Below are 19,628 nucleotides of genomic sequence, written 5' to 3'. Positions count from 1 at the left end.
CACCAGCCATTGGCCCGCCGTTGAATCCGCTACTTCCCCGAGGATGTCCTAGGGGTTTTCTCACTGGCTGTACTTCCACCAGGTTTGGCAGAAAAGAGAGTGATCGTAGACTGAGCCTGTGATTGGTCTTTCCTGCCCGGATCTTTCCTCCATGGCATCGTTGCTACTTTGTATCTCTGTGACTAGCTCCATTGGCCAAGGCGGCTGATCAATTGAGCAAAAGTAACTACAGTCAGTGGGGCCTTGACTTACGAGTTTAATTCGTTCCGAGACCAAGCTCATTAAGGAGCTCGTTAACTCAAATTACTCTGTCAACTCAATGCAAAAAATCGGCCGAGAGACAGCTGGTATCTCAAAAAACTCGTTAGTCGGGACACTCGTAGGTCAAGGCCCCACAGTACAATTTTCTTCTGGCCTCACCTGTAGCGAGAACATGAATTCCTTCAAAACTGTTCTCTCTCTTTCCCTACTTACACTTCCAAACTCCATTTCTCAACTTCTTCCCAGCAGAAGAGCAAGATACATAACCTATTTACTTCCTGGGTTCATGCCTCTCACACGATTAAACGTACCCTTTTGAGACCTGGGTCCAAAGACTATCTCTGTGTCTCGCATCTTTAGTATATCTTTTCCTATATGCCCGACTTCTTAACTGAATGCTAGTCATCTAAGCTTAAGAATGAGACCCAACACTCTGTCTTTTCCTCAAACTAGTCTTCACCCTCCTCCTGCCCTCCTCACCCTGGTTACCCCTAAACTGCTTGGAAGAGGGACCAAAACTCTCTCACTGCCTGTGTGCCTCTCACTCAGCAGCCACCTGCATGCGGCCGGCCTCAGCCCTCACTAGTGCTGCTGCTGACAGCCACATCCCTGCAGCCTCCTAGCTGGCGGACACAATGGCTTGTCTCTGTCCTCGTAATAGTACCCTTTTGGACATCTGATCTCATCCTTCCTGAGAAACCTCCTTTTCTCTGACTTTCCTAATGACAACGTCCAGGGTTCTTCCTGAGGGGGAGACGCTGCAGGTCTCTCACTGGTCATGTGTGTTTCCTCTCACACGCTGCTTTCCCTTCCTGGGCCAGCAGCCCCCACTCCCTCCCGGAAGTGCAAAGTCTCCTTGTAATCTCACCTTCCTCCCTCGGGTCCAGCTACAATCTATACGCTAACCCTTCCCAACCTGTAACTCAGAACCCAACCTCTCCCCTGAGCTCGGAAGCCTGTTCATTCAACAGATGTCTCACGAGCGCTTCCAATGCCACATGTCTAAATCGGAACTAAGTTTTAAATGCACTTTCTCCTGCTTTCCCCACCGTTATCAGTCATCAAGGCATTGGTCTTACCGGAACAAGCCCTCACAAATCCATCCCTTCTTTATTTGTACTTGTGTGCCCTATTGTAATTCTTTTTAAAAGAAATCTCTTCCCTGGACTATTAACTGGTGTTTTAATTGGAAGATGCCATTTATCTTCTAATTTTTTGCCATAATTTTTTTTTTCTGAAGCACAAATCTAATATTTCACTTTCTCTTTAAAACTTGTTATGGCTCCCCAGGATCGGAAAAAGAAAGTCCAACATCCTCAGTTTCTTCTGACACCCTTTCCCACTTGGCCATCCTAGCTTTCCAGACTCTTCTCTTGCCATAAGACTGTGGTTCTCAACCTTCCTAATGCCAGGACTCTTTAATACAGATCCTCATGTTGTGGTGACCCTCAACCATAAAATTATTTTTGTTGCTACTTCATAACTGTAATTTTGCTACTGCAAACAATATGTAATTGTATATGTGTTTTCCGATGGTCTTAGGCGACCCCTGTGAAAGGGTCGTTCGACCCCCAAAGGGGTTGCGACCCACAGGTTGAGAACCGCTGCCATAAGAAATGATTTTGCAAATATGCCTCCCTCTGCCTGGAATACGAGAAATGCCCATCAGGGCCTGACCTAATGCCACTTCTTGGTAAAACCAGGCAGTGTTAGTCATCCACATCCTCTATCGCCACCCCCCCACCCCCCCGCCTTTCTCTCTCTCTCTTTGGTAGTGCATCTCTATGTGACATTCATTGTTCAGTAAATTATCTGAGCTCAGCTATCAGAGGTCACTATGGCCTGGTTACCATGTCTGTAGCATCTGGAAGACATTGAGTCCTTTGGGGCAAGAACTATGTCTCAGTTATTAATAGCCTCAGGTTTCAGCAGTCTTTGGCACATGCAGGTCACTTAGTTTTGGTTAGATGCGGGCATGCATAAATGCATATTAACTATGTGACAAATACCATGGGTACCCTTTGTTTAGACCTTATTATTGAATACCGGGCCCTGCTATTGAATCTTGGAATATTACTAATAATTTTGAATGTGATAATTTTGAGGTATATCATTGCAACTTTACTGATGTTTTCTGAAGTTCATTTATATGTACTGGCATTGTAAAAATAGCTATTTTATGGTTCTGAGCAGGATGCTTAATTTGCTCCAAGTTTATAGTTTCTCTTATCCATAAACCTTGAATAATGCTATTAGTTGATGACCTAAAACTTCCCAGAAGCAGCTAGTAATAATAATTAACAGTGAGTTCTTTGGAAAAGAGTGAGATGGGCTTAAATGCAAGTATTGTCACTTCCTGATTGTATTGTCTTGGGCAAGCTGCTTAACCTCTCTGAGCCTCAGTTTACTTACCTATAAAATGGGGATAGGAATCATACCGAACAGCAGTTAGGATTACACACTTCAATGGCAGTAAAATGCTTAGAATAACAATTGGCACACAGTAAGGGCTTAATAAATGTTAGTTATAATTATCGTTCACTGTGAGGCAATAGATATAGACAGAGAAGAGTGACAGGAGTACTTTGGAGAGAAGGCATCAGGAACACACAGGCCAGTCATACGGGTAATAACACCTCAGGCTTGTTCAGAATTCTACACATTTTCAATGTCTTCGTACTTCTCAGATTCACAGACACCCTATGAAATGTTTGGGAAATGTAATACATATGAACTGACTGTTTAAATGTCTAGAGACAGTAAAATCAGCATTTATTCTAAAAAACGATGTACTTTTGTTTAAAAGAAAGCCAGTCTGTCCTTTGCAGGAGCCCAGAATAAAAGGGTAACAACAAGGTATCGGGGTGAACTACGGTTATTGACATGGCTGACCTATAAACACTCCCCTTCAGCATGATATACAGCACTTCAGTACCCTTGTTTTCATATAATTGCTATTACCAAGGCCTTTCAATTTCAAGTGCTCAAATGAGAGCAATTCATATTTCAGATAATCTGCCAACGAGGAAAACTAATTTCAAAATATTTGATCATAAAAGTTGTCCTCAGCTTCTACAGAGATAATTTAGTCAAATAATATCAGATAATCTGAAAGCAGTCTTAGCAGGAAATTGCTAGGGACTCCATCTCAGCAGCCTCCATTTGCGCTTATATAAATGTACTGAACGTCTAGGAGACTTTGACAGCCTGCCATATGCGATTTCATTCCATAGCCTCCCTACTTTACCATCAAAAGTTATATCCTTTGAAGCATTGCCAGAATTACTTTACCCCAGCAGATATGCTAGATGTGCCCTTTAAAAGGCATATCATTTCTTTTCTACTCTGACTAGTTCAGGGTAGCATCTGCTCAACTAAATTCCTTTGAAGGTTAAAAATAAAATAGCCTACTTCTCCCAGGCTCCCCTTCCCCACCTACCCTAGTGCTTCTGATAAAATGTCCAGTGTTGAATGAATTTCAGAGAGCACGCATCTTAAAGAAGAAGGAGCCTGAGCAATCGCCCCTTCATTTCACACTTAAGAGAAATTAAGATCAGGCTTCTCGAAGGTGCCTGGCCTGATCAGGGGCAGAGGCGAGGCCAGAACCAGGTCTCCTGGGTCCTGGTCCAGAACGCTTCCTTCTGCTTCCCCCAAGCCGCCATGTCTGAGAGATAGAAGACTCAGCCAGGAACTGAGAACAGACACACCGCCCATGGAGTGTCTTAATTTTATAAACAGCAAATGAATGCCTGGGTTTCGTGTGCAGGAAAACATTTGCTTTTTAGAAATCGTCACACTTGGCACCCTGTCTCCGCCACGCTGCCGACAGTTGCAGTCAGTTATTATTACACTGTTGTGACTTGGAAGCTGATGCCCCCAAACAGATCAGAATTAGTAACATCGTGAAGCAGGATTGTCTCTTCTCCCCTCAGCTGGCTAATCTATGCTTCTTTTATAATTATTTTAAAAGGCACTATCTGATTTCCTGAGCACCGCCCCAGGTGTTCTCGGTGATAATGAATGGATAAACATATCACCCAGGGACACAGAGGAGTGGCGACATTTTAGAAACATCTCCAGTTTAACTCTTCCCATTTCCAGGTATGCTGCACCCGCGGTTGCAGGCCTGTGTTTTTCCTGAAGAGCTGAAGGCTCCCGGGCATTGCATGGTTTACTGCTCCAGCGAAAAGGTTTTGGAGCGTCGTGAGACGGCACGGCCCCCTCTTGATCTTTGCAAACCTTGCAATGCCAATCTTAATGAATGAACTGGAAAAATTATGTTTTTTATATTTTCAATTTCAGGAACTTGGTTCCCAGTCTCACCTCTTATTTTCCTCCAAGGTGTATGTTTTGTCCCGCGGGATGTGCAGAGTCTTGTAATTCACACAGATATGTAGACAGGACCTCGCAGGCATGCAGACCCCGGCAGTGTGAAGTGATCCTGGACTGACCACCTGCCCGTGTTTCCCTCGTCCAGATGACCAGGTTGCAAACAACATTCCCATCTCATTCGGCGACCGACCGAGGCAGAGGAGCTCCCCATGCCTACCTCGAGTGGTGGGCCTTGCTTGCTCTTAAAAAGCTGTCTGCCAACAAACCTTGGTTTCCACCGAACTCATTTCTGAGCGAGCTTAAAATGGAATGCCTCTGAATACTTCAATTTTTGTGCCTCTCCCTGTCCCTCACCCCCTTTTGATTTTGTCAACCAGAAAATGAATCCCTGCATGGATATTTAAAAGCAAGAAAGAAACTCACCACTTAAAGGAACACATCATAAAATAAATAATCCTCATTTAGTTATTCTGCAATTCTGCTAGCCTCAAAGTTCCTTAGAACAAAGCAAGCCTGTATGTTTCATGGGAAAGACCCAAGTCCTCCCTAATGCTGCCATTCCTGTTTTCTGGAAACATTTCTCAGTGTCTCCCCTATATATAAACAAGTACATTTGGTGCAAATGTTTTGTAAGTTCCAAAAAAAGAAAGAATCAAGTTTAACGATCAGGTTTAAACAATCAAGTTTAACCAGATCTAAGTGTCTAATAAATTACAGTAAGAACAGACACCTAAAAGTCAAGACAGATTATAAAATGATAATAAAACTCAGAGGTTCGTGAAGCCATCTCCTGTGTGGCTGCTCCTTAAAGCCTTAGCTCTTTCCTGATCAAGAGGCAATTTTCTATTGTTTCCTTGGCAAAGCGCTGCTAAAAGGAGTTGCCTATGGTTCTAAAATAATGCTTCTTTGGGGGAGAGAGGCCAAAAGGGAGGAGCCTACACAAAGCTTAGTTCACCACAACCTAAAAGAAAAGCTAAACGGCATCCATGACTCTTTGCCTGACTTGCAAGTTACTGACATACTTCCAAGATCAACCAAATGCCCACTTGGCACACTGGTGTTCTTTTGTCACCCCTGCCAAGGGCCCTGACAACATTCAATCTCAAACTACTATTTTTTCCCCCCCAGGATAAACTTCTTTCTGCATACATTCCCTTGCTCACAAGAAGTTTGCATAGTTATTGAAAGTAATAGATTTAATCTGCCAGCACATTAAAAATTAACAGCATCAGAGCAAGTTTTTGCCTTATGATTGAATATGGTAAATTTGCAGTTGTAGAAGGCTGGAAGGGGATGGGGGCGCATACCCAAAGGAAACCTGGTTGACTGTTATAGTGAATCATTCTGGAAATTACTTACATCAGTAGACAAAGATGCAGTAGGCACAGTAAAAATTAAGAAGAAACCAATTTATGCATTTATATATGTACACAGACATGTACATCTAAATCACTGGAACAATCACTATCAGTCTCTTAGAAAAATGACTATTTAAGAAAAAAGAGATTGCATCTTTGGACTGTCATCCAAAGGGGACAGAGGGAATAAGAAGGATAAAAAGCCACAGGGCATTTACTGCCTCAAACCAGCATCAATGTTCAGGTTATCAGCCTAGTTCTGGAAGTTATGCAAAAACCTAAAGTCCATTTCCTTATTAAATTCCAACTGAAAATTATCACTGAAATTGTTGCCATGTAACTCCTGACATGAAAACCATGTCTTCTTGTGTGAGAGCTAAAACCCAATATAGATTGAATGTGTGTGTGTAGAAATGAAATTTGGATTTCACATGAATTTAACGATTTTATGACCTCCTTCCCAGGAGGTCAAGTTATTTCTTATTCTTCATATGAGCAGTTTGCATTCGCTCATCACTCTGGTAGGCCTGGGCTAACTGAGGGAGTCTAGCTGGCTGAGGTGTGGAAGTATCATTTTGCATATATTGCCTGTATAAGCACCACATTATAGACAGAAATTATCTTACTTTCCAACTTTGCATAATAAAATAAGCCATTAAATTAATACCATATAGAAAATACTGCTTGTCAGGCAAAGAAATGTACACTGCTTTCCAGAAAACCGGGACATTACATTGCCAATGCCTGCATGAATAATACATGGGTTAATTCAGAAAAACACCGTTTCATTATTTAAAAATGAATAAATTACAGACTTAGAATGATGACTAAATTTTCTTCTCCATTTTACTTTTGCTCAATGCTCTTACTTTAAAAATGAATATGAAAATACCATTTATCCACACAAATCAAATGAGCTAGCTCCTCAAAGAGTAGTTTTTCTGACTTTAGATTTCTGATCCTGTGAAGAATAGGCACTCCATTTTATTTTTTTTTTCTCTTGATCATAATAAGTCTAGAAATTAAGAGGCAATGTGAAAGGTCTTTACAGTATGTGTTTGAAATCGGCGAGCCTCTATTTTCTTATCTTGTGATTCTGCGGTTCAGTCTAAACTACAGAAGCCTCCTCTGCATACAGACTTTTGGGTGTTTTGGCCTCAGTGCCTGGTAAAATATGTCTGAAGGAATAAATAAGAAGAATATAATGTTCCTGCATAACGACACACATTTCTTTCAGAGATTTTGGTTTACTCTGAAAGGCTTGTTAAAAATCAGTCCCCCTTGGGGACAGATAAGAACATGGACGAGAGGAAGAAATGCGCCGGTAATCAGAAATTAATTTGGAGTTAAAATAAGTAAAACATCCCCGTGCGGTGCATTTAAGCTGAGCATCAAGTGACAGCCCGCAGATTATTCTACCGATTTCTAATGCTGGAAATTCGGGTGGCATTTACTAGCGTAACCTTTCAACTCTGAGCACATCAATAGAGGCCGACAGTGGCTTGAAATATGATTCCTTGCAGATAGCATATCCTCATTCATCTGACTGTGCTGCTCTGTGCTCCATTGCACAAACAGCGTCTCACCACTTCTGAGAGGACACTAATAAAAAAGGCATCAATTTTCAGCTCTAGTACTACTGTGATCTCTTTATATGTTCGACATCCAACATTAAATTAAAATGCTGTTATAAATCCTACTTTCTGAATCTGGAATGAGTGTTGGGTTTTTGTCGCATGAGACTGCAGCAAATCTTGTCAAAAGCAAGGAAGCACGTCTTGTTCACTCAGAATTAATGTTGTGGATGAAAGAAGGAGGTAAAAGGGTTGAATATGGTGAACTGAGGGTGTCAAAGCCAGAGCGGACTGGAGCTTCAGGGTGCCACACTGGGCAGGGTGTTTGCTGCTTTCAAGAAGTGGCTAATCAGGAATTGTAATTATCAACGACAAGCTGAGTGGCAGGGAGATTGCTGATAAACAGACAGGCAGGCACACACATCCCTATATACCAACAGAGGAACTGTAAGCATAGAGAAGTGGTCAATGTTTCTCTCCAGCAGTGAAATGTTTTCTAAACACCAGTGGTCCTGGCGAAGCCTCACGGATTATACAATCAGAGGCTGCCTCTCGGATGCAGCCCCACAGCACTGGGCGGCGTGTTATTTGGGCCTGATGTCAGTATGACATAATTGCAAAGTTACACGAGAAACACCTAGAATTACTGCATGGTGAAGGAACCATATTCACAGAAATTAAAGTGCATGGATTAAAGCAGTTTCGGAAGCTTCCTGTGTGAAGACTGCCAGCGAGAAAAAAGAGAGGAGAAGAAGAGAAGAGAAGAGAAGAGAAGAGAAGAGAAGAGAAGAGAAGAGAAGAGAAGAGAAGAGAAGAGCCTTGCAAATATAAGGAAGAAAGAAACTGATTAGCTTTTTCCATTTTGTTAAAAACGGGAAAGAACATTCTAGAATTTTTCTACTCTTCCTGATAAAAAGATTCCTGCTAATATCACCTAGTACTATGTGAACTAAAAGACAAAGATACAGAGCGCAGAGCTGCGGAGTTCTTCTGCCTGGCTCATTCACAATTATGGATGAAATACAGAGGCGTGCTTGCCTCTTTGGAAGGGTGGGGAGGGAAGGAAAGGGGGAAGAGCGAGCAGTGGAATATCTGGATCGAACAGAGGAACTTTCCCCCCCAAGGATCCTGCCGGGAGGAGCCTTGACATGCACAAAGTCAGAACGCAGACGAAGTTGCCCTGGTGAGAACGATAAGGTCACCCGTGGGATTGCTGAGATTATCTCTGTCAAGCACTCGGACAGCATGCAGTCAAATGATGCATCATGCAGTCATTTTCGGGGGGGAAATCAATTTCTTCGCCAGGCCGCTATTTGCTTTTCAAAGTGCCCTTGTAGGCCTTCACCACCAAGCATTTATCAATTTAAATGTTGTAAATTGATAATGTGCCACTGCGCCTTGTACTGTTTCAGAATTATTTTGATACTTATATTTTCTCAATAGTCTCTAAACCCGCAGCGCCTCCGCATTCAAAAGGGCATTTCTCTCTGTTACGCCCAGAAGTGACGAACTTTTTATGATTAGTGCAGGAGAAAAAGACAGACTTGCCCGGGAGAAAACACACATAAGCAGAAAATTATGCATTTTCTTTTTTTAAAAAATATGAAGGGACGTCTACCCGAAAGACTTTAAAAGGGGAGCTACACAGCAATATGTGGAGGGCTGCATGTACTCACTTACTGAAGGAACCCAAGTTCTCTCAGTGTCCGGTAAATTTAAAACACCAACTGGAAACAAGGCTAACACTTGGCGCCATTATTATATACCCACTGCTGTGTTGAAATAATCCCTTTTTTGTCTTTATATTCCAGCTATTTGGGATGTGATGATGCCAAGCAAGAGTAATAACTTGTGAGGAAAGCTAATGCTGCTTTTTTTTAATGCTACTAAAGAAATGTAGAATGTCTTTTATAATCGTAGAAGTGAGGGAATTAACCACATACTAACCTCAACTTGATTTGCATTGAAAAACAGAGAGTGGAAGAGTGGAGGTCTGTACTTTGGAAAAGCCAAAGAGAGACATGGCCGTTGCAAAGCATCTTTAACCTCCACTGATTTATTGGCCCTCAGCCAAGTTATCAAGGGAATCTAATTCTTCTTTATTATTCAAATAAACTGCATTTGGCACCAGGGTTCCTTTCAGAATAGCTTCACAAATAGACTGAGCTCTGTCATTAATTTGACCTTGTACTTGTGTTGCTGTGGCTATAATTTTATTTGCCATTTTATATAACAAATGCAGAGAAAAGTAAAATGTGGAGATGAACAACAGGATGGGAAAGGAGTTTATGGTAAATATATCTGCATGGCTTAAAAAAAAAGAAAAAAGACCACAATGTATCCCTTTCACTTTCACCTCGATTAGCTCTTATATCTGCAGCCACCCTGCCCCTTTCTGCAAGCTGCCTTGAAACAAGCCAACGTACTAGTATAACCTTTTGGCTGGCTTACAATAGCAAGGAAGCATCTTCTACCATGATGGGGGCTTAGTGAGAAGAAGGGAAGTGACTCATAGGCAAGCTGGACCCTGAAGGCAGTAGGAGGTGATTAGAACATATTTCAAGAGAGGGTTTAACTGGCTGCAGGTTATTTCTAATGAAATCACAAGGGGAAAATCTGTTACTTTCCCAGTTTGATCTATATCTTATTTTATTTATTAAACTGAGAGAGAGAGAGAGAGAGAGAGAGAGAGAGAGAGAGAGAGAGAGAGAGAGAGAGGGAGGGAAAGAGAGAGAAACATCGATTTTTGTTCCACTTTTTTTGTGCATTCACTGGTTGCTCCTTGTATGTGCCCTGACCAGGGATGGAACCCACAACCTTGCTGTATACAGACAATGCTCTAACCCAGTGGTCAGCAAACTCATTAGTCAACAGAGCCAAATATCAACAGTACAACAATTGAAATTTCTTTTGAGAGCCAAATTTTTTAAACTTAAAATATATAGGTAGGTACATTGTTATTAACTTAATCAGGCTTAGGAAGAGCCACACTCAAGGAGCCGCATGTGGCTCGTGAGCCGCAGTTTGCAGACCACGGCTCTAATCAACTGAGCTACCCAGCCAGGGCCCATTTTATTTTAAATAAGACTCTATGTTAACTTGAAAACATTTTGCTGGCCTAGGTGTACATCAGAATCATCATTTCTCACTTTATATTCAAGGAAAAATGTTTTCAGAAGCTGTGAGTTCTTTTTTTATATTTTGACTAGAGGCCCAGTGCACGAATTCATGCACCAGGGAGGTCCTTCACCCTGGCCTATGGGATGGGGTCCAAACCAGCTCTCCGACATCTCCCAAGGGGTCCTGGATTGTGAGAGGGTTCAGGCCAGGCCGAGGGACCCCACCAGTGCATGATCGGGGCCGGGGAGTGACGCGGGAGGTTGGCCAGCCGGAAGGGACCGTGGGAGGGTCCAGGGCATGTTCAGCCGGTCTTGCTTAGTCCCAATCGGCCAGACCCCAGCAGCAAGCTAACCTACCGGTTGGAGTGGCTGCCCCCTGGTGGTGAGTGCACGTCATAGCAACTGGGTGACTGGTGACTGTCTGTATCCTGGTGGTCAGTGCATGTCATAGCAAGTGGTTGAGGGGTCTTAGCATATCATTAGTGTATGATGCTTTGATTGGTTGAATGGCTGGACAGATGATCAGACAGCATATTGGGCTTTTATTATATAGGCTTAACTAAGACCCATGTCCTCTGCCTCTGGCAACTATAATGTTAAATTTCTAGTCAGTATTTAAAAGAAAATGCAGGATTTATGTGGAACAGTGAAAGATCATTTAGAAGCCCCCAAATCATCAAACTAGTCAACACTATTTTAAGTGCAGATGATGCCAGAACATAGCTCTCAAAATAATCTTTGGCACACCACAGCTGAGTGTGTGTGTGTGTGTGTGTGTGGGGGGGGGGGGGGATAGAAAGATGATGGAGTCTTCTGCCTGCCTATGAGATTTGCAACATGTATGTTCATGTTTGTTATATGGGTCACTACAGCCTTGCTCTGAATGTGGACCCCATTGGAAGCAAATCAATACATATAATCCACATAGTAGCCCCTACAAAAATTGTATTTGAGATTTATTTTTCTCTTTCTGTCCTAGAAAAACTTTTCTTAAAAAGTGATGCTTCCTTATTTTTTATGGTTGCTGTATATCCCTTTTTGCTCTGGCTAACAGGAAGTTCATAGCTACCTTTGAAGCTTTATCAGACCATTTATATCCCTTCTTATAAGCCTCTATTGTGTTCTCCTATTCTGTGGTAAAATAGTACCTATTTTTTCCTTTTTCCCTTATATCCTAGTTCTTTTTGCCATTACTTTTTATTGTATATGTTTATGCAAGCTATTTCCTTTGTAGAAGAGGAGGGTATAGGCCAACAAATATATATTTCTCTAAGCTGCTTTAAATCTTTTATCAAAATAGGATATTTTTTTTAAAAAAAATATAAAGTGTCTATTGGATTCTTGGTGATTAAGTTTCTTACAAGTTGAAAGAGATTTCATAAAAGCTGGGTACATATTACTGCTACATTTTCAGTGTTAGAAATCTGCTGTTTTCTTCCTTAATTTTCACTCCTGCTTATCCCTCAATAGCTAGGGAGCAGAGTGGTGTTTAGCAGTTTTGAGGGCCATCATTTAATCTCTGTGTAAACCAAACTCAGCATCGATATTTAGGGGTCTTCCTTTAAGACAAGGCCTCATGGTGAGTCCCTGGAAGTCATTTTTACTAAGGGAAGGAAATCAACAGTACCCATTTCAACAATCTGAGACTACATTTTGGATGTTAGGTTAAATATCTCTGGCCAAGTCAAAAGTGCTGCCGAAGAGGTTCAGACATCATCATGGATCCTTCATTACCATCATCATGACAATAAGAAAATACTTTTAAAGAGGATAACTGGCGCGCGCGCGCACGCACACACACACACACACACACACACACACACACCCTGAACACCAGGCATTGCTACACTCAATGGACTGTAGAATAATAATCCACTCTGGCTGCCTCTATATTCTTTCTACTCAACAGAGCTCAGTAGAAGTTTCTCTACTTAATTTTCTTTTCTTTTCTTTTTTTTAAAAAATATATTTTATTGATTTTTTACAGAGAGGAAGGGAGAGAGATAGAGAGTTAGAAACATCGATGAGAGAGAAACATCGATCAGCTGCCTCCTGCACATCTCCTACTGGGGATATGCCCGCAACCCACGTACATGCCCTTGACTGGAATCGAACCCGGGACCTTTCAGTCCACAGGCTGACGCTCTATCCACTGAGCCAAACCGGTTTCGGCATACTTAATTTTCTTATGAGCCAAAAATAACCTCAGTCCTTTCCTGAACATAAGCCATTTTAAAGTCACCATATTTATTTACATGCTGAAAGAAAATAAAACTAAGGAAAGAATGTCTTGGGAGTTACACATGCAGACAGAGCTATGCTCTAACACACCCCCATGCTCACCACATCCCTCAGCAATTTCAATGACAGTCTCATGCTACAGGTATGTGCTGTCTTTATTTCATGAAACTATTTATAAAGAAAAGGAGGGAGTATAACTTTATAGATTCCTTATCACAGTCTAGAATTTGATAGAATAAGCACTGAAACCAAGTTGTAGGGCACAGCAGAGTTTTTGGGTGTGTGTGTAAATGATTAAGTATGTACTCAATTACTTTGAGTATATGTTACTTTGTATTCAGCCACAAGCACCCCACATTTGAAGAGGGCACCGAAGAAACTTGGGAACAGTTAGGTCTCAGGAACCATAATTACTCATTTAGGACTTAGAACGTTAACTGGGTTGGAAATCCCTTCCCAAAGTTTTACCTTAGCCTTTCTTCGCCTCATTCTTTGGTGCACATAAAAAAGTACCATGCTCTTATCAGTCTGTTTTCATGTTGACCCAGAACTATTCTTAAAATTTAGTTCTGAACTCTAAATACTAGTACATACAATGGTATATGCAAAAATCATTTCCTAATGACTTACCCTTCATCATTTCAGCTGTGTAATGCCTCCAAAGGACGATCTCCATCTCGTACCTCAGAGCCTCTACCAGCATACTGACCATTTATGGCAACACTGAACACATCTACCCAGAGGGCAACAGCACACTATGCCAGTGTCTACCCCTGGGAGGTCAAGATGCTGGCTATAGACACACACTTTAAAACCCATCACATATGAGCAGGGAATGGCTGCATGGGAGTTGCCAGCTACTGTGCCATGTCTACGCAGCTACTCTATTCTGCAGAAACCTCAATGATTTGACTCAGATTTTAGAACAAGATTGAGTTAATGTTATAGGAGAGAAGCAGTGAAATCAACTGTTTTTAAGGAGAAACCAGCATAGGGTTAAAGCCAAATTTTTCTTGAACAGATGATATTTCAGATGGCCACACAATTCCAGATGCATCAATTTCCTTGAAAATCCAATCCATATATGTGCATATGCTGTGCTGGCAGGAGGACCAACTGAAATGGCCGAGACCCAAGAGCTAATATTCTTTTGGCCGGAATAATGCAATTATTATTTTCCTAGCTATCAGTCTAAGCATACAGAGCCATCTGTTATGCAAAGCAAACATACACATCTCAATTACAGAAAATGCAGTTGCCTTGACAGAATTTGGATTACACCACTAACCAGGGCTGTAAAATGTGTTTTGAGCTAGTATATAATGGATGCTTTTCAGGAGTTCCCTAATTAGCATTTACCTGCTTAAACTAATTATTCATCCTTCTTCTTCACTGGCTGATTAAACTTTGTTGGACAGTCTGCATAAAACAGATGAATATGGGCATTGTAGAACAACAAACAGTGGTGCTTCTGGTTTTATACCTATTATCATGGTGGCACACCAATTTTAAAACTGGAGAATCCCCACATGAGGTCCCAAACAGATTAAGACAAGGCTTAAAGTCTATTATTATAGGCAATTATAAAACCAGAGCTTTCAACAAGATGCAAGAATACTAATATTGAGTTAACAATAGCTCCATTTCTATCATTTGGCTTGCTGAAGTCCACAAAAAAAACAGAATTACTCTATATACTATAGCAAATAGCTTGCACTCTCTTCAAGGAAGAGTTAATGGACCCTTGCTTGGATTCTCAACAGTAAATTATCAAATTTGGCAGTGTTTCTCCTCCTCCCCCAACCCTTCTCGAGTGCCAAATATCTCTTTATTATTTCCCAATGTCTTTCTTGATTTATCCATTATCCAGCAAACTCACTAATAGCCAAAAGGTTCCAGCCACACTGGAGACCTCCTTAGAGTGATGTTAACTTTCAGAATCAAGGATTCTGGGGAGGGTCCTGCTTAAGAGAAGACAAATCTTACCTCCATCTTTAGCTTCAAGGAGCAACTGAATGAGAAATAGATTATCCAACTTGGCAGATCATCACACACACACACACACACACACACACACACACACTCCCACCCAGGCTGCGTTTCTCTCCTGCCAAACCACCAGATGAAAGGGTCAAACTCAGCCAATCACCTGTATGGGCACAAATATCCAGGTGTTCGGCATTTTTATGGAGAAAACATCTGGATAATTAGTTGGATCACAAACTTCTCTTCGGGGTATTTTGGCATTCTTTAGACACAGCTCGTGTCTTGGAATCCAACGGAGGTAAAGGTTTTGTGTTCCAGAGGAAGAGCGAGAACGAACATCTAGGATTCTGTCCCTTGTCCCAGCTGCCTCCGTTTTCTTATCTTTGAACCTCTAACAGACGCGTGTGAGTAATTAAACTGCACATAATACAAGGCTATTTAAGTTTATGAAACTGTCTTTCCGCATTCGGAAGCATTTGCAAAAGCAGCAAAATATATCCTTGCTGGAATCCTCCCTGCAACATATTTTAATGGTCTCTTTCAGCATTTCTTGACTCCAGTGACTCCCTGTCATTGTGTCAGCTCCCAGGACAATGCAGGGAACTCCATAAACATCCAGTAATAGGACACAAGGGAAGTGCTATCCCTGTGTCCCTCTCCTACCAGGTACAGAGGTTTCAAAGTTCAGAACAACCAAGGGAAGAAACTTCATTTGTTTTCAATAAATTAATAATGACCCTTGAGGGCGAGGAGGGGACTAAAGTTTTTGAGCACAAGTTTATTTCGAATGCTCCCAACTGACATACCATTTTCCCACTGACTTTGTGAGAGAGAAGAGTCGGGAAGATTGATCAAAGAATAATTCATTCTTTGGTAAATCATGCTAAACAGAATATCCATCGAGCAAGAAAAAACACGAGATTCAAGGAGCGTACACAATCACCACCAAGAATCTAAATGGTTTTACTTACTTGTGAGAGGCCTAGGTAGATTGAGACTGTTTCAGAAATGTACAAAAATTTTCCTTCTTGATTTAGTGCAAACACAAAGCCATCCAGGGACTGTAGGAAGAAAAAATAAATAAGAAGGTTAATAAATATATATGATGGAGGTTTAATTAGTAAGGAATCTGACACAAGTAACACATATCAAATTAAAGACCATTTTTTCCTTCGTGTTGAACAAAAGTCCTAGGATCTTTAACCATCGCATTATACATGAACAAATTAAAGGTCTGAATTAAGATTACAAGCCTTCCTTTATTTCAGTGACTTCCTTATGTCCCTGTCAATTTGATTAAGATGCATTACATTCATGTATAAAATTGGGTCATGTTGATTTTATAAGATGTTGCATTTATTATTTATTTATTTATTTGGATTCAGTCGTTACTAAGATTAAATCAGCAAGATTCTCCATTTAATAGCTGAACAGCAATGAAAATTGTAATGAAATGAGAGAAAAAATAGTTCCTTATGAAGACCAAGTAAAATCACCCCTTGAGCTACTAAGGACATCAGTAATTTGCTAATTAATAAAGGATTGTGCCCGCCTCACTCCCACTGCCTTTTGTTAGAACAGATAGGAGAAGTCAGTACCTTGTGGGGGAATGTTTATAGGCTGAGACCTTACAAATTGTGATCCTTTTTTTTGCAAAACTCTGTATTTAAGTTTTTTTGTGTGACAAATCTACTTTCTATTATGACTCCTGAAATGGAAACAAAAGGAGAAAGGCAGGGGGTGGGGGTGAGGGGGAGAAGGATGTTACACACCATCTGTAACTCTGGAAACCTTAGTTCACTTTTTAAATGGAGGGCTGCATTTTCAGTTTGATAAATGGTCTAAATCATCAGGGACTCCAGCTGCAATGTACCACTCAAATTGAGAATAAATTTGTTTCAAATTCTTATAATACAAGTGCATTTTATGTGCTATCATCTTCATGTCTTTTGTTTGCTTTATTTATTTACTAGAGACCCAATGCACAAAATCTGTGCAATAGTAGGTCTTCCTTCCCCTGGCTGCCAGCACCAGCTTCCCTCTGGCAACTGGAACTCAGACTTCCCTTGCAGCCCCAGCTTCGTCCGGAAGGTCGTCCGGCCTAATTAGCATAATATGCTTTTATTATTATAGATTTTTAACCAGGTAGATTGCAGAAACACTACTTGCATGGGAAGAGAAGTTTTAAAGACTAGTGGTATGCACAGAGGCTGTGACTTTGGAAGTATAGGAAATCCACAGTGGGAACCAGGTAAGTGGCAACACGGAATGACATAATTCTTAAGTATAAAAATATGGAAGAAGAATGTAAAATTTAATTAGAAAAATAGGCTGCCTGAAATCTCAGCAATTTCAGTCTCCTAAAATACCAATTTTTTGAGAGTGATATATGTATTTATGTATATATGTATCTATGCATGTTGGCATATGTGTGTATATTTATTTATATACTAGGGGCCCGGTGCACAAAATTCGTGCACTGGGTGGGGGGGGGGGAGAGTGTCCCTCAGCCCAGCCTGCCCCCTCTCACATACTGGGAGCCCTCAGGCGTTGACCCCCATCACCCTCCAATCGCCTGATCGGCCCCCTTGCCCAGGCCTGACGCCTCCGCCAGAGGTGTCAGGCTTGGACAGGGGACCCCCATCTCCCCCCGATCACTGGCTCTGGCCCCCGCCCAGGCCTGAGGCCTCTGGCCCAGGAATCATGACTGGCAGGGGACCCCCATCTCCCTCTGATTGCTTGCTCCACCCCCCGCCCAAGCCTGATGCCTCTGACCCAGGCTTCAGGCCTGGGCAAGGGGACCATCATATCCCCCAATCCCCAGCTCTGCCCCCGACCCAGGCCTGATGCCTCGGCCAGAGGAGTTGATCCTCATCACCCTCCGATCACCAATCACCGGATCGGCCCCTTGACCAGGCCTGAGGCCTCCGGCAGAGGTGTCAGGCCTGGGCAGGGGACCCCCAGCTCCCCGCGGTTGCAGGCTCCGCCCCTGCCCAGGCCTAACGCCTCTGGCCTAGGCGTCCGGCCCGGGCAGCGGGGACCTGCAGTGGCAGCGGGGGGCGCCGCGATCGTGGGCTTCGCTTTAGGCCTAGGCAAGGGACCCCTAGCTCCTGGGACTGCCAGCTTCGACCGTGCCCAGCTCCCATCGCTGGCTCCACCCCTACTTCCCGCTATCACTGGCCAGGGTGGCAAAGGCGCCTGATTCTCTGATCATGGTTGGGGGGCAGGGCAAAGGTGGCCCCAGGGCCACCTTTGCCCTGCCCCCCAGCTCTTAGCTCCCCCCTGGGTTTCCAATCACTGTCAGTGGCAGGGGGCTTCTTCCTGCTTTCCCTTTCGCCTCCCTGCATTGTGCCTACATATGCAAATTAGCCGCCATCTTGTTGGCAGTTAACTGCCAATCTTAGTTGGCAGTTAATTTGCATATAGCCCTGATTAGCCAATGAAAACGGTATCGCCGTACGCCAATTACCATTTTTCTCTTTTATTAGTGTAGATACTTATATGTATATATGAGATTCGAATTCCATGCTTCCAGATCCTTTTTCATAGCCCTACTGGTCAGAAACTGTGGGCAACGCCCAACCTCTTCCTCTGATTTAGTGGTTTCTAAAAACATTTCAAAAATCATATTGCATTGTTCCACATAAAAGCAAATTACATAATAAACAAGCTTTTGGTTAAGATAGTATAATAATAATAGTTTATATTTATTAAGCAATATGTGCTAAGCAGTTTGCATATGCTCACTTTTAATTTTCACAAGTACCATTTGAAGTAATTATATTGTTATCTACATTTTACATGCTAGGGAATTGAGGCTTAGCAAAGTTAGGCAACATTCCTGTCCCTAGGGAGTGGCAGAGTTGGGACTGGAAAGCTGATAGACTTGGTGACTATGCTGCCTTCCTCTAAATATAAAGATTCTCTAATTAGTATTGTATATTAATGAAAAAATAAATTGTGCAGCATTTCTGAAGTTAAAATATTTATATTGAGGCAGCTTAAAATTCACTTGTTTTTGAATCACTTGTTCAAATGACAGAATCCTCTCATTAGTAGCAGTAGAAACATGGGAAATGGGATGACAAGAGAGTTCATAAGTCACTTTCACAATAGGTCACCTTTGCTCTATAATATCCCTCCTGGAACCAGCTATGGGACATGGAGTGAAATACTAGCAGAGAAAGTTCCTTAGCACAGGACAAAACCTCAGCCCCATGGCGAGATCCACCTTTCAAGCTGACAGTGTGGTGCAGTGGGACCTTATTTAAACCAGTGCAAAAGGGAGAGAGATGCTTTTGAGGAAGTCTGAGGAGGATCTCATTCAGCACGTCTTCACCTCATGGAAGCTGTCTCCCGAGGGTGACTCATGGGGATTATGACGCTCCCCTTTCGACCTTCCCCGTGGAGAAAAGGGCCTGGTTAGGTTTTCCATGCAACCTGATAGCCAAGGCCTGGCATACAGTCACCAAGAGTTGGGTAGCCATCTTCTCAAACCTAAAATGCCACTGTCAGAAAAGAAGGAGAGAGAGAGAGGGAGAGAGAGAGAGAGAGAGAGAGAGAGAGAGAGAGAGAGAGAGATCGATCACAAGAGCATGTCTACAGGGACAAGTGACAAGGAAAAGGCTGATGAAAAGCAGAAAAGACTGGTGGAGCTGGCACAGAGATAATCTGTAGTGTAGTCTTCATTTTATAGGCGAGGAAACCGAGGTGCAGGGAGGCTACATGGCTGGACCAGGTCATCCAGCCAGCCAGCG

At 42.3% G+C, this 19,628-nt stretch overlaps 1 protein-coding gene across 12 annotated transcripts in view; it reads right to left on the bottom strand.

Moving 5' to 3' along the window:
• NPAS3 (neuronal PAS domain protein 3) overlaps window positions 1-19,628 on the bottom strand; it is a gene marked incomplete at its 5' end in the record, with an annotated part of 907,100 nt that overhangs the window by 234,111 nt on the left and 653,361 nt on the right. For all 12 annotated transcript variants that reach the window (XM_081089871.1, XM_081089875.1, XM_081089876.1 and 9 more), the window contains one exon: window positions 15,843-15,932. In XM_081089871.1, coding sequence (XP_080945997.1) covers window positions 15,843-15,932 — 90 coding nt within the window. The remainder of the gene's footprint in view (window positions 1-15,842; window positions 15,933-19,628) is intronic.

Source organism: Myotis nattereri, assembly GCF_964212035.1.
Source record: "Myotis nattereri genome assembly, chromosome: 1".
Classification (NCBI taxonomy): domain Eukaryota; kingdom Metazoa; phylum Chordata; class Mammalia; order Chiroptera; family Vespertilionidae; genus Myotis; species Myotis nattereri.
The sequence above is the reverse complement of the archived record's forward strand: the minus strand, read 5'-3'. Positions and strand labels throughout refer to the sequence as shown.